The sequence below is a fragment of the Pezoporus occidentalis genome, unplaced genomic scaffold, assembly GCF_034315485.1.
Source record: "Pezoporus occidentalis ecotype Australia unplaced genomic scaffold, CSIRO_AGI_Poc_V1 ctg32, whole genome shotgun sequence".
In the NCBI taxonomy this organism is placed as follows: domain Eukaryota; kingdom Metazoa; phylum Chordata; class Aves; order Psittaciformes; family Psittacidae; genus Pezoporus; species Pezoporus occidentalis.
The window spans coordinates 4,210,077-4,223,334 of record NW_026915158.1 but is presented as its reverse complement, the minus strand read 5'-3'; the positions used below and the strand labels follow the sequence as shown (position 1 = coordinate 4,223,334).

Genomic DNA, 13,258 nt, shown 5'->3' with positions numbered 1-13,258 from the left:
TCATGCACTCAATATTTTACAATACTAAATTAAAGTAGTAAAAAAGCAAGTGAGCAGTAAGAACATAACAAGCTGGATACCTATAGAAGTAAATTCTGAGCTGATGTCAAGTAAATGGTGGATGATCTCTGCAACACATGTAAGCTCTAGCATCAGTTAGGGTTTTAGACTATTCCTGTCCTTTGAGATTCCTGTTGATTAGAGGCCACCACTTTCTGGCAGCTTGTTTTCAATCCCATTCTCAATTTTCTAGTAGCTTTAATAAGAGATACAAGAAAACTTCAAATATGAATAGGCCCATTCTTGACAGCAGAACAATGGCATTCAGGCACCAGAAATTTTATAAAAAAAATTTATCTCAATAAATTCATTCTTAATCTTTTTAATATAAAACAAACTCATTATTTTTCTTTAAACAAAATAAAATGTAACTAAAATTTCTTGACTGAAATATTTCAGTCATATTCACAAAAATGAGAAGTCACCCAAACAGTCAAACTTAGCTAAAAGTAAATACAATAGCATTTAAAAAAATTACATGTGAGGTATCATTCTCTTTTGGCTTCACTACTGGTTTTGCCAAGAAAAGGAAGAAACTGAAGGAAACCTGTACATTATTCCAGACTTTCCACAGGAATATACACTTGTCTGAGCTAAGAAATACATTTTCAAATTTCTCAGGGATTTTTGTTATTTCAGTATGTCAACAACTAATGTTATCTCTTCCTTATCAGATGTTATTGCCTGAATTTTGCTCTCCATCAGCTGAAAGAAAAATAAGAACTTCCATTAGTTTTATATATAAGGTGTCTTGTTTTCAGCTGGGATAGAGCTGCTTGTCATCATGCTGGTCAAATGCCACGTGTGACCACTGCAGTCTGTCCTGTTACCTTACAAAATCCTATTTTGAACTGTTTTCTGTGTCACCTTGCTTTCTATCTTGTGTGTGTAACTTCAAACAACAAAACTCATTGAAGCTGGGACTAGTGGGTGGGTAGGAGAGAGCTGCAGGGACCAAAGGTGAGATGTGGTGACCTGATGGGGCGACCCAGGATCCAGACACAGAGATCACATGTGAGGAGCTTGCAAATTTATGGTTGTTGTACCTGAAGAGAGTGAGGGTTTATGCACTTCTCACTGGCAAACTTCAGCCCTCCTCAGCTGGCGAGGAACAGGAGGAGTGGGATGTCTGTGACCCTGTTTATGTGACTGCTGGTGGTGTTGACACGCTGCTGGTAAAGGCCCCTGTGCTGGTCTTTGTGGCTGCCTGCATTAGTGTCCTCTATGTGTGTGTCATTGTACATATGTGTGCCTCATGTTGGGAAAACACAGCCCTTGCTGCTGCCTGGACCTACCAGGGGGAGCATCAGCCCCAGCACATATGGGACTAGAACAGGAGAAAATTTCTGGTTCTGTAAGAGCATTGTATTTGAGTTCTCTTAACAAATTTGCCTGCTGATTTCCTCTTGTAATTCCTCAAAATACGGCAAAGGAAGAGTCATTCTCTGTGTTAAGTTCCTTCTAATTTTAAAAATACCTGCAGTAGAGTCTTGTACATACTTAACACGTTTAATATTAAATAGAAAGAGAACATACCTCTGTATTATCAGGCAGTCCACAAAATGCATTTTTTGGCTCTGGGACTTGTGGAAATGCTGCTTTCCAGGAGCCGGTCCTGAATATCAAAAGGGATGGAATATAAAGTTAAAAATAAGTAACAGTTGTGCCAAAAGCATTGTACCCTTGAACCAGCTCTTATTTTTCTCTTACAGCACAGAAGAGAAATAAAAACCCTCACATTATCTCAGCACAGAATGAACACATATCAGGAAAATACTAATAATTTGAGTAGTAATAGTTTCATTTTCGGTTAAGGATTCACTACAGTTATTTTCTTTGAACGGAAAATGAATTTGTCCTGCTCTTTAAGTCACTACAACCAGCGAAAGTGGCTGCTAAAATTTTCACAAGTTGGAAGAACAGTATCTTCTCTGAATTATTGTGTATTTCTATACAAAGTGTTTGACGCAGAAAAACATCCTTTTTCTTTCTGTTCTGCTTGGTCTATTTTAAGAAGCAAGCTGTTTAGCTTGCGTGCTTTCAGATACATTCAGTTTACTAGGATAATGCTAGTGAATGTTTCAAAATCTTTACTGGTAACCAAACATATAATTGCATATAATTGGTCTCCTTGCCATGTTGATACAAGAGGTCGAGGAAAAACTTGTATGGATCAGACAGGGAGGGACTTTGGGCATCACCGTTATCATACTTTTCTCAGAATCACTCATTTGATTGATTTCTAGTACAGTGTGAGTGAAAAAGTTGTATCTATAGTACCGAGACACCTCTACCTCATTTGTTTAAGAACTGCAGATGTTTCATGCACCTACAAAATATATGCATAAATTTTTTACCTTTTGCAGAATAAAATTGTGACAATTGCCACTAAAATTGTCCCAACTGCTACCACAAGTAAGATCCATACTGAAAAAGAAATAATTTCTTCATTTCCTGAAAGGCAAATAGTCATAAAGTATTATCATCGATAAAGAGGAGTAGATGCACAGCTGTGTCAAACATCGACTCTGGTGACTGACAGGTAAATGTTGATATAAAGATCAAGTCTTTAATTTAGCACCTTTGCAGTAACGTCTGCTGGGAAGGATTAACATTGAGCCTGTTTGTCCATCCCATGCAGTAAACAGGACTGGGCAGCAGTAAGCAGCTGCATGGTACTTGGTAGTGGTACTTAAACCATGACAGCACTTCAGCTGCAGATGTGTAACTTTCTATATTTATTTCCAGTGTTAGAGTGCTAAGAGATTTATTAAGTCTATTCCTCCTCTTCTCTGCAGTGTGGAGTGAAACAAAATGTTTCCAAGCCTTTATAGATCTGTGTGTCTGTAGATGCGAATCAGTGTGTGAGGTAGACAAGACATCACTGAGGGATGAGTAGCCCAAGGCATGGATTTGGTCTTACCAAACTCTACAGGTGCACTCCACTCCCCCCAGGCTGGGCTCACAAAGCAGACACTGCCAGCTGCCCTCATTTGCAAGAGACACTTCTTTCTTGTGTTGTATCTTTGAAACGTGTGATTATTTCCCCCTTCCTAAAAACAAAGCAAAGCTGTGTTTTATTTTGTTGCATGTCTAGGTGTTGATAATATGCAAGTGCCATTTACCCATGAAACTTCCATGAAGCTGTGGGAACATTGCTTTATAAAGTAGACTGCTGATCCAGAGCAAAAAATTACACGTTAATATTTGTTATATACATGACATGTACACATCTGTGTATCCTAAAAATAACCAGTCACTCAGAAAAAATTTTAAGTTTAGAAGCTTTTCGTATTTTACACTATGTCTTGTAATTTCTAATGATATATATGATGTACTGGTAATTTTCCTCAGCACATTGACAGAGGCAGAAAAATATATTGAGCTGTCTCATTTCAACACTGGTAGAACTGAGGAGACAGAATTGATGAATAAACTGTCTGTGTGCACCTCATCTTCCTCAGTCTGTGCACTATGACTTTTCAGGAAAAGTGTAACTTTCCAGCCAAACCTGTAAAATAAATACAAGACTGCAATAGTTGGTGTTACTAGAATTTACTGAAACACGCCCACTATTGAAGACTTTCAAGATAGAGGTGGGATGTGCAAGTTGCACTGATTGGACAGAGGTGCAGCATACCTGGAAGGCAGCCTCCATCCCAAAGGGCTTTTGTGGTCTTTGTTTTTTTTTTATAAACAAAATTAAATGCCTAGGAGGTGTTTTCACTGTGTGTCTTTTCTCTGCTGTCACTGATGTGTAACTTCAAATTCTGTTCCAAATATTTGATGGGGAGAGTGGCCAATGTAATGTGAAATGGAAAGTTTTTCAAAATACTTGAAGAATAGTAATAAAGTTCTGCCTTTGAGTGTATAAAAAATGACATATATCATGATGATTTAAAGTTTGACACATTCATAAAATCTATAAAGATCCCATAAAGCGCAGGACATCGGACACATGATGATTTAAAGGCATTTGAGTGCCATTTATTTTTCACACTATGAAATTAACCCATATTGCTGATTAATAGAACAAGCAAACCTACTTGTATAGAAGTATAGATGGTTTTTCCCTCAGGATTATCCTGTAAGTTGAGAAAAAAGATTAGTTTTGTGTTTAGATAATAAGTCATTTTTATCTACAGTCCCCTTTTTCTGCATTACTCTTTCTCATCTAATTGACAGGTTGTTAGTAAGAACTAGTAATTTATCTAACATTTATTATCTAATTTATAATTTGCCTACAAATCCAAGTTTATGTTATAACTAATTCTTCTGTGAGAAAGTATTACTATTTGTTTTCTTGACCACCAGAGGTGAGAAATAAATTTTATTTCAGATTGATGAGTAAACTGAAACACCAAGCAAACCAGACCTGAATAAAACTGCAAGTTTATTCTTGAAAAGAAAAAGGTAGAAATCTGTAAATAAACTTTTTAGTTTATATCTAATGCTTATATTTTAAAACAAATGTCACTATACTTAGTTACAAATGCTATATAAAATTACTTTCCCTCAGATGAAAATACTCAGGACTGACATGGATTCAGGGATATTTTAGGCTGCCCTCCAATTACATTTTTTATAGAATAAAAATTCACTCATCCCTTCCGAATAGCCATAAGGACTACTACAAAATGTGGTGATTACACAGAACTAATAGCTGTAGACTATACCATCACATTAGTCTGCTAGAGCTACATATTTTATTTAATATTTTACATTTTGTATTACTCCATTTTAAACCAAAATAAAATTAATCTAAACTCTTTTATCAAATAATTTCATGCATGCTCATGTGGCACCTGAACAGTTTTTTGCAAGGCATGCTGATGTACAGGACAGCTTCTAGAATCTGTAAAAACCCCTAATTTAAGCACAGGGATCAGTCTAGGGGAAAGTGCAACACTACGGTCTCCCTTTTCTTGTGTTTATAGCAAAATAATCTATGAGAAATGAAAACAGTGAGGTCATGGAAGGCTTCAGAAGTGCAGCTCCAGAAGGACAGCTGTTTCTTTGAGAATTTTGGAAGAAAAGATGTATTAAAGGGTACTGCATTTTAGAAAATGAAGGAGAAAATATGTATGATAGATGAAAGAGACTCCTTCCTGCAGGGGGTGATGGCACCAACTTCCTGACCTGATGAAGGCCTGTTGTTTGTTGGGTGCCAGGATCCAGGATGATGCAGAAGGACTTCCAGACTTGTCTGGCAATTAAACTATTACCCCTTCCTGCTTTTCTGTGTGGGCATCAGAGATGTGGCCGGGGTAACCACTGGAGGGACAATGAAGGGCAGGAAGCCCAGATGGTATCTCCTCAGTACCTCCCATGAGAGGAAAAGGCTTGAGTAGAATTGCAATCATCCAGCAGGTCAACACCTGAGTACCTGGTGTCACAGGCAGGGCTTTGGCTTCTGCGACCTTGGGACCCTTTTTGAGAAACGGGGGCTGCTCAGCATATATGTGATGCATCCTACCAAGTGGGTTGTGAGTACCCTTGCAAACAGCCTTGCTAGCCTGGTTCTTGTGCTTCATATAAAGGAGTTCCTTTAATATGCAGGGTTCTGTCTTGAGACAAATGGTGAACCAGGAAGACAGCTTATGACCAGGTGTCAAAGGGCAGACAAGAACAGGTGCACTGTTTGTTCCAGATCTCCCAATCAAGAAAAAGAGCAGATGAGACCATCTTCAGGCAGCCTGGGAAAGCCTCCTAGCCACAGGCTTTTCCTGTAATCAAGGGAAACTGCCCTGGCCTCGAGTGCAAAGTTACTGGTTGATCTACAAGGACAGCCTCCCCAGAGCACAAAAGGAGTCCATTCCAGAATGCAGAAAACAGAGCAAGAGTGCCAGGTGAGCATGGCAGGGCATGAAGCTTGGGTTTGAGCTCACAGACAGAAAGGAAGTATGCGGAAGGTAGAAGAAAGGATTTGGGAGGAACACAAAGACATCATCTGCACATGCAGGAATGGAATTGGGTAAGCCAAATCTCAGCTGGAATTGAGACTAGTGAGGGAAGTGAACATGAGAAAAGTTTTTATGAGTGCAGTGGAAGCGTAAGGGAGGTTAAAGGGAATACAGCCCACTGAGTTGGGGAAACCTAGTGACAAGGGAGGTGGAGAAGACTGAGGTGTTTGATACCTTTTTAGTTCCATTTTCACTGGAAAGGTTAGCCTTCAGGTTTCCCAGATATCCTGATCTATAAAGCCTTAACTTAAAACATGGCTGAAGAAGAAACCGAGAGTCTCAGCAAATTCAGTTTATCAGCGTCACACATGTAAAATGTGATTGAATTTCTGTTATTCATGGTGTTATGTATATTGCTATGAAATAGGAAGCCCGATCCACACTAAATTCCCAATAGCAGAAATCTAGGGAATGCCTTCACCCAGCCACTAAGTGGCCAAACCTAGTTGCAGTACAGGCAGGTTTTCCTTTGTAGTCACCGTCTGCCACCCTGTGGTCATTTGCCGCAATTCTGCCACAGTTTAGGTTTACTCCTTTTGCAGCCCAACACGGCAATCTCACTCCTTCCCTATCTCTGTGAAAAGCCAACGTCTGAAATTGACTTTCAGTAGCTTAAATCACTCCCTCAGTAACCTATGTTTATTCGCACCACCTTTCTGCTTTCTCTCACATTTATTTTCCTTTTAATTAACATTATACAGCTTCAACTTTTGGACCAATGGGTGTGTTGCTTACATATGATATCTGGATAAGCTATTTACATTTCATATATAGAAAAGATTCATTCACCTCCATCAAATTTTACTTGTTAAGTGGGTGCACATTCCTCTATTCAGTAATTTCATCCCAGCTCTACCTTTTCACAGAGATACCACCAAAAGGCCTCCAGGACATCTACAACAGGTCTTGGTGAAATAAATGCATTTTCTGAGTTTTGGAAGAGCCAAAGTCGTGGTATGTTCAAATCTTGATTAACCATGCTTCTGTTCTTAGTTCCACGCAGTCATAGTCATCTAGTGTATCTCCAGCAATATCTCACTCAGGGGAGCAAGGATACAAAACTGGGGTGCTATAGCATAAAAAGGTGCCTGAAAGGTACAACCTCAAAGGAATATGGTGTTACATATCAGGAAGTCTACACTGCGCAAGAGAGACTGATTTTCTTTTCACCTATGTGCATTGGTGAATGTATGGATTAATGTTAAATGTAGGTGAAGAAATTTCTCTTACCTTATACTTTATGTCAATTTCATATTTAAAACACTTGTCTTTGTTAGAATGACTTATTTGGGGTCGTTGCCATTGAATAATGCAATTGTTTTTGATTTCAGCACAGTTGACAGTGATATTTGCTGGAGGCATGAGCTTTTCTGAAATTATATAACCAGGAATTCAAATAATTAAAATAACTTGTTCTCTTTTTGCTTTGATAAAAAAAAAAATTGCAAGTAACACCTATGTTAAGATATCGATTTGTATCCTTTTTTTTTTAGGAAATCTCTTAGAAATAACTGAAAGACCATAGATCTTCAAATCCTGTCCTCAGAATCAGTAGAAATGGGGACTAAGCCAGGGAACATGACTCAGGAGCTTACAAAGGCATAGCTCAATTCTTCTCCTTACAGAATGTAGCCTTGTTTGCCCATTTTTTTGAGAAAATTCCCAAACCAATGGGACTTTGCCGGAAAAGATTTGCCACAGTAAAAATAATTACACAGGATGCTTACAAGTAGAGCACCACATGTGAAAGAGCATATGAAAATCTAGGATATTTTGTACGTATATTAATTTCTCTAACCAGGGGTATAGTGGTGGTGTGTGCCATCCCAGCTGGCAATGAGAAACCGAAATCACTGTTCAGATAAACTTCTCTTGACCAGTCTGTTCTGTTGGAAGGTTTTTGGCCACCATTGAAAGTACGGCAGGGGAAGTACAATCTCTTAAGTCCTGTGGACCTTGCTAAAACTAAAACCAATGAGCAATAGCTAAAGAATCTGAGGCAGGCTGCAGCAGTAGAGCTTTCTTGCTTATTTTCCTCATTGTTCTGTTGCCTGAGGAATAGTTTTTTCTTGAAGAGGCCACAATTTCTCTCAGCTCTAGGTGAGACAGGGTACCTGGTTCTTTCTCAGGGAAAAATGCGCTACCACCCTCATGCACTAATGAAAATAAAGCATAAATAAACTATTTACTTACCTATTTTATACAGTTGAATGTACTCATCATAGAACTGGATCAGGGAGTCTTTGCTAGAGCCGTTCACCAGGAAGTAAGCTTTTTCAGTCTCTATCCTCACATTTTGGAATCTACATCCTGTATTTCTGCCATTTTCATCCTTAATGTAAAGCTCACATTCCATCGAATCATCATATCTATATACAGCAAGGTATTTTAGATAAACATGGGCAATGTGATGTGTTGAATGAGAATTTGGACTTCCCTAGGCTCAAGCAGACCTACTTACCTGGAGTTCTGCCAGTAGAGAAAATACTGGGTATCTCCTGGAGCATCCTTGCCTGCCTGCCAAGTGCAGCTCATGAGGGAAATGTTATAAATCACACAGGAGAAGTTTTCAATGGCTGATCCATTCATGCCTGCAGAAACAGGAATATCCATGATGTGTAAAAATCATGTGACTGCTCCAAGCTGGAGGATCTTGGCACACCTGCAGCTCCAGCTAGTTTCTGATTGGGTCAGGAATGACTTGCTTCATTTTAAGGGAGTGACATAGAAGGTATTTACACTAACAGATTCAGTAAAGAATTTGTCATGGATAAAGTCTCCAAGGATATGAATATAGTTGCATCTGATAAAATAAACCTCAGGGAAGCCGACAGTACCACAGGCTGACACCTAAAGTGGCTACCCCTGTGCTTTGAATTGTTCCTATTCAAAAGGAGACACTGGTGCCGCAATGCCACAAAGTGAATAATTAGTCTCTCATCCTTCAGAACCCTGCCACAGCATTTCTAGTTTTTCTTCAGCACGCTGTCAAATGAGTGAAGAGCATGAGGAGCTTTCCTATGGACTCCAGAGAAGGATTGAAACCCAAGGACAGAGCTGTGGAGTTTTTCAAGACTCAAGGTAGGTGTAGATGCAAACTTGTGAGGTGTTTGTGCTCTGCAGCAATACCTTCCTCCACCTGGGATGAACATGAGGAGTCTTCTCCTGGTCACAAACAATTTACTCCTTTCCCCACCCCCAAGAAAACCCAATAGGGAGACTAAACATACCTTTTAAAAGGAAGGACGATTTATCTATCCTTTTAGAAGGCATCAGCCAACACTTTGAGCTTGATGAGATAGGAAGTAGTGCCATTTTGTATATGCAAATCCATGTTGCTTGAATGAGCAGATATTGTACCTCATTCTCTTTACAGTCTCATATATGTTACCCCTCTCATACAAAGAGGAGTAAACTTTCTCAGACCTTTCATTATTGTGAATAGGACACTGCAAACTGTTGGGCACTACACCATGACAAAATTCAAGATGTGACAGATTTCTCTGTGAAGAATTTCAAAGCTACAGGCACTAACCTGTTTCACTTGGATTTTTAGTAACATTTTGAAGACATTAAATGCAGTCAATAAAATATTAGCACAAAGAATTAAAAGAGAATTGGCAATTGAAAAGATGGCAACAGAGGACTGCAAAACTGTTGAGCTACTTGTAGGAATCTTTTTTTTTTTTTTTCAGAGAAACATTGTCATGTTGCTTGTCACAGTAGTGGAGTGTAAATCACCCCTTTTGTATTCACGTAAAATAGACTGTCAAAACCAATACCTTCCTTTTATAGTTCCTGTTCCTGAAACAATTTTGGAGATTATCTACCCAATCAGATTTACAGTATTTGCCAAATGGATGGAGACAGCTTTGAGCTGCAGAGGAAGGAAATTTAGCTAAAGCCAGAGTAACACATGTACAGGGAAAATTATAATCCTAAGAGGAAAAATTCATGACTTGCTTTGAAGTATCTGCACACCTTGTAGAGGATGGTGAATTTGCCTAACAAACACAGTAGCTGCAAAACAGGAATTGCTTGGTTTGCTGTCTTCTCTGCATAAGCACTGAAAACAGACTAAATCAGAATCAGAAGCTGCCTTTTCATGAAGTCATGGCACTTTTCAAGTAAGCCATTTACACAGGATCCGAGTTCTAGATCTCCTGTCTGCTACTGAAAGTTTGGATCTGAATTTAAACTGAATTTGGCAAGGAATGTAAAAATTAATAATAAAGGATTCTTCAGGTATGTTGGTCAAAAAGGAAAGATTAAAGAAAGTGTTCTGCCCCTGGTAAATAAGACAGGAGAACTAGTGAAAACTTACATGGAGAAGGCTGAGGAACTCAACAAATTTGTGACTCGTTCTCTGGAAATCACTTTTCCCACACATCTCAAGTACCTGAACATTACTCAAGGCAGGGACTGGGGAAATGAAGTTTCTTCCCTCATAAAAGAGGATCAGGTTTAAGACCACCTGAAGAATCTGAGTATACATAAATCCCTGGGACCCAATGAACATGCATCTTAGGGCCCCAAGGAATTGGCTAATGTTGCCAATCATATTGGTGGTTGTTGCCAATCACCATATTTTATGATGGTGTTGCTCCATCATAGAATCATAGAATAGTTACGGTTCGAAAGGACCTTAAGATCACCTAGTTCCAACACCCCTGCCATGGGCAGGAGCACCACACACTAAAGCATGTCACCCAAGACTCTCTCCCACCTTTAAAAATTCATGGCAGTCAGGCAATGTATTGGTGACCAGATAAAAGAGAATACTGCACCCATTTTAAGGGGTCATAAAGAGGAACATGGGAGCTACTAACCAGCACATCTCACCTCCATGCTTGGTAAAGTCATGCAACAGATCCTCCTAGAAGTTATGTTGGATCATATAGAAGATGGAGGTGATTAGAGATAATCAGCATGGTGTCACCATTATAGTCTTGGTAATATCTCCTGCAGTCACTGAACATTGGTCCTCAGTAAAATTCATGCTTCTTATCCAACTCAGTTCCATTTTTCACTGATTCAGCATCAAATTTATAATAGGTGAGTCTGGCATCTCTGCTGCAAGTATCACATAGTAGGACCAGTAAGGTGCAGATTCCCAGATTTTTGGGTGTAGAGGTTATTACCCATGACATATAAGGCAGAAGGCAATTTAAGCACAGCTACTCATAATAAGAAGCACATTACACTCCCCTTCAGCGGACTGCTCCATGAAAGTGTTCTACTCACAGTCTGTGCAGTGCCAGCCAACACACAACTGAGTGATCAGCAACATCCACTGAGTCACGAAGATGAGTGCAAGAGAAGCAACCATATCTTCCTCCTTGGAGGCAGAAAACAGTGAAACGTGATGAAGGTGAAAGATGTGGATGTGAACCACTCTTTCCTAAATTTATGTAGTCTGACCTGCTCATATGCCTGCTTCTACACTGCCTGACCATCTCTCAGTTCTGGTGGGAGGAAAAATTCAACAGACTTCTCAAACAGTCAGAGAAATGTTCAAATAAACAGCAACAAAGTTAAAGAAGTTGTACTTTTCTGTAACAAAACATTTTGTTTTGATGATTTACAAAGCTGCTGATCTGGGGACCACTGCATAAATGTTACATACCTACATTTGGTGACTGCTCTCTTAAGGTCTAATTTATCTATCTGCCATATAGAAAAGTTAGGATGAATAGACATCAAGCAGATGGGTAAACAGCTGCAAACAGAAAATACCAAAATGGATCACAGCGATATCAATCAGCTCAAGTTACCCAACAGTGAGTATGCTAAGTTTGATGAAAGTTCCTGTACTTTCAAGGATATTTTTGCATATATACATTAAAGTGGATCTAGGATTGATATCTAGTTCCTACAATTCAGTATCAATCACAGTAATCAAATGAAAAGTGTGGCTAGGACATTTCTTAGCAGACAGTACTTTATTTGCAAAAAAACCTTCATTCAACTTAGCTCCATGTATTCCTCTGACAAGGGGACATCACCCCTCCAGCCCTGGACTTCTTAGAGTCTCATTGAATACCTCAGCAAACAAAATAGATGGAAAGATGAAGATAGACCTACCTTCTATTTCAAAGCATCTTTATCTTGTTTATCTTTGTATCATAGTCTTCCAGATCAGAGAAGATAAAAAGACTGGTATTTTAAATGATTGCATGGCTATAAATAGGGCTGTTTCCCTTACTGCTTGCGTTTTGGGGAACTGTCGTACTGTCGGAAGTGTTGCAGGATATGACATTCATCACTTCCCTCCTGATTCTTACCAAATTCCTGTAATTGCACAACTCATGATTTCATATAATGTGAACAAGCGATTAGCTGGTTAAATTTTCCTTTCTGTTGTACAGAACCACTTTGTTCTTAGGAATCCAATGAGTACAAAGAAACTTTTTCTTTTGCAGGTATTTCTCTCTAGCTGTAAATAATACTGAGTAGTACAAAGCATCTCTCAGTACAAACCATCTCTGGGGCCTGGGAGCAGTGGGGGCTCCCCATGGTGGGTGAGAGCTGGTAGCCAGGGTCTGTCCCATCTCCCCAGCCAGCATCAGGGCAGCTGGGAGCACTGGGAAATGTCACAGAGAATCAAATGGGGTTCTGGAAAACAAAGGAAACAGAGTTTAAGTCGTCTTCTCTCCTTTCATCACCCTGGGTCTCCGTTCTCCAATAGGTCAGTTCCCAGAGTGTTAAGCAGTCTCCCACCTATTCCATCCATGACACATCCAAACAAGGAGCTCTGCTCACTTACGCTGCAGGAGCAGAGAGGGGAGGGAGTTGCAGTGAGCCATGCAGACACAGACATTGTGCTGGGAAGAAGAAAGGCTAGGAGCAATCACACTGAAGTTGTATTTACTGATCCTGCACCACTTTAGGAATGGTTTTAAGGGTAGGTGTTTCTGAGAGAGCTGTAACTCTACACTCCTATGGAGATTTCTTGGTAGAAGCAGTTGGGCCGCAGTTGGGCCACAGTTGGGTGATGACTGTAGCTGGATTGCTTGGCAGTGTCTGTATCTTGGACACCCTTTCATCACACCATTTAGCACTGATGCAGTGGGACATTTCCTGCCCTGGGCAACAGTATGTTTCTTCTGTGCCTAAGTCTGGTCCTGGGAAGTGCTATGAACTTCCAGTATATGAGTCTTTTGAATTATGCGTCTTGCAGTGGGTGGACAGGGACAAGCACATTTGTCCAGTGCTGGGTTCTCTTTCTCCAGCTG

General features: G+C 39.7%; 1 protein-coding gene across 2 annotated transcripts; it reads right to left on the bottom strand.

The window, feature by feature from the left end:
- On the bottom strand, positions 1–12,268 carry LOC134168699 (granulocyte-macrophage colony-stimulating factor receptor subunit alpha-like). Of its 2 annotated transcripts, XM_062628705.1 has the most exons (10): positions 12,108–12,268; positions 11,268–11,361; positions 8,485–8,614; positions 8,217–8,392; positions 7,254–7,393; positions 4,107–4,145; positions 2,984–3,113; positions 2,418–2,514; positions 1,597–1,675; positions 1–765 (listed from the first exon to the last, which is right to left on the bottom strand). In XM_062628705.1, the coding sequence occupies exons 2-10, from the start codon at positions 11,350–11,352 to the stop codon at positions 691–693; spliced, it is 951 nt and encodes a 316-aa protein (XP_062484689.1). In that variant the 5' UTR covers positions 11,353–11,361; positions 12,108–12,268; the 3' UTR covers positions 1–690. The 2 variants fall into 2 exon arrangements, with proteins under 2 accessions (XP_062484689.1, XP_062484690.1); XM_062628706.1 differs by lacking the exons at positions 11,268–11,361; positions 12,108–12,268 and adding an exon at positions 10,866–11,214.
- Positions 12,269–13,258: the final 990 nt, after the last annotated feature.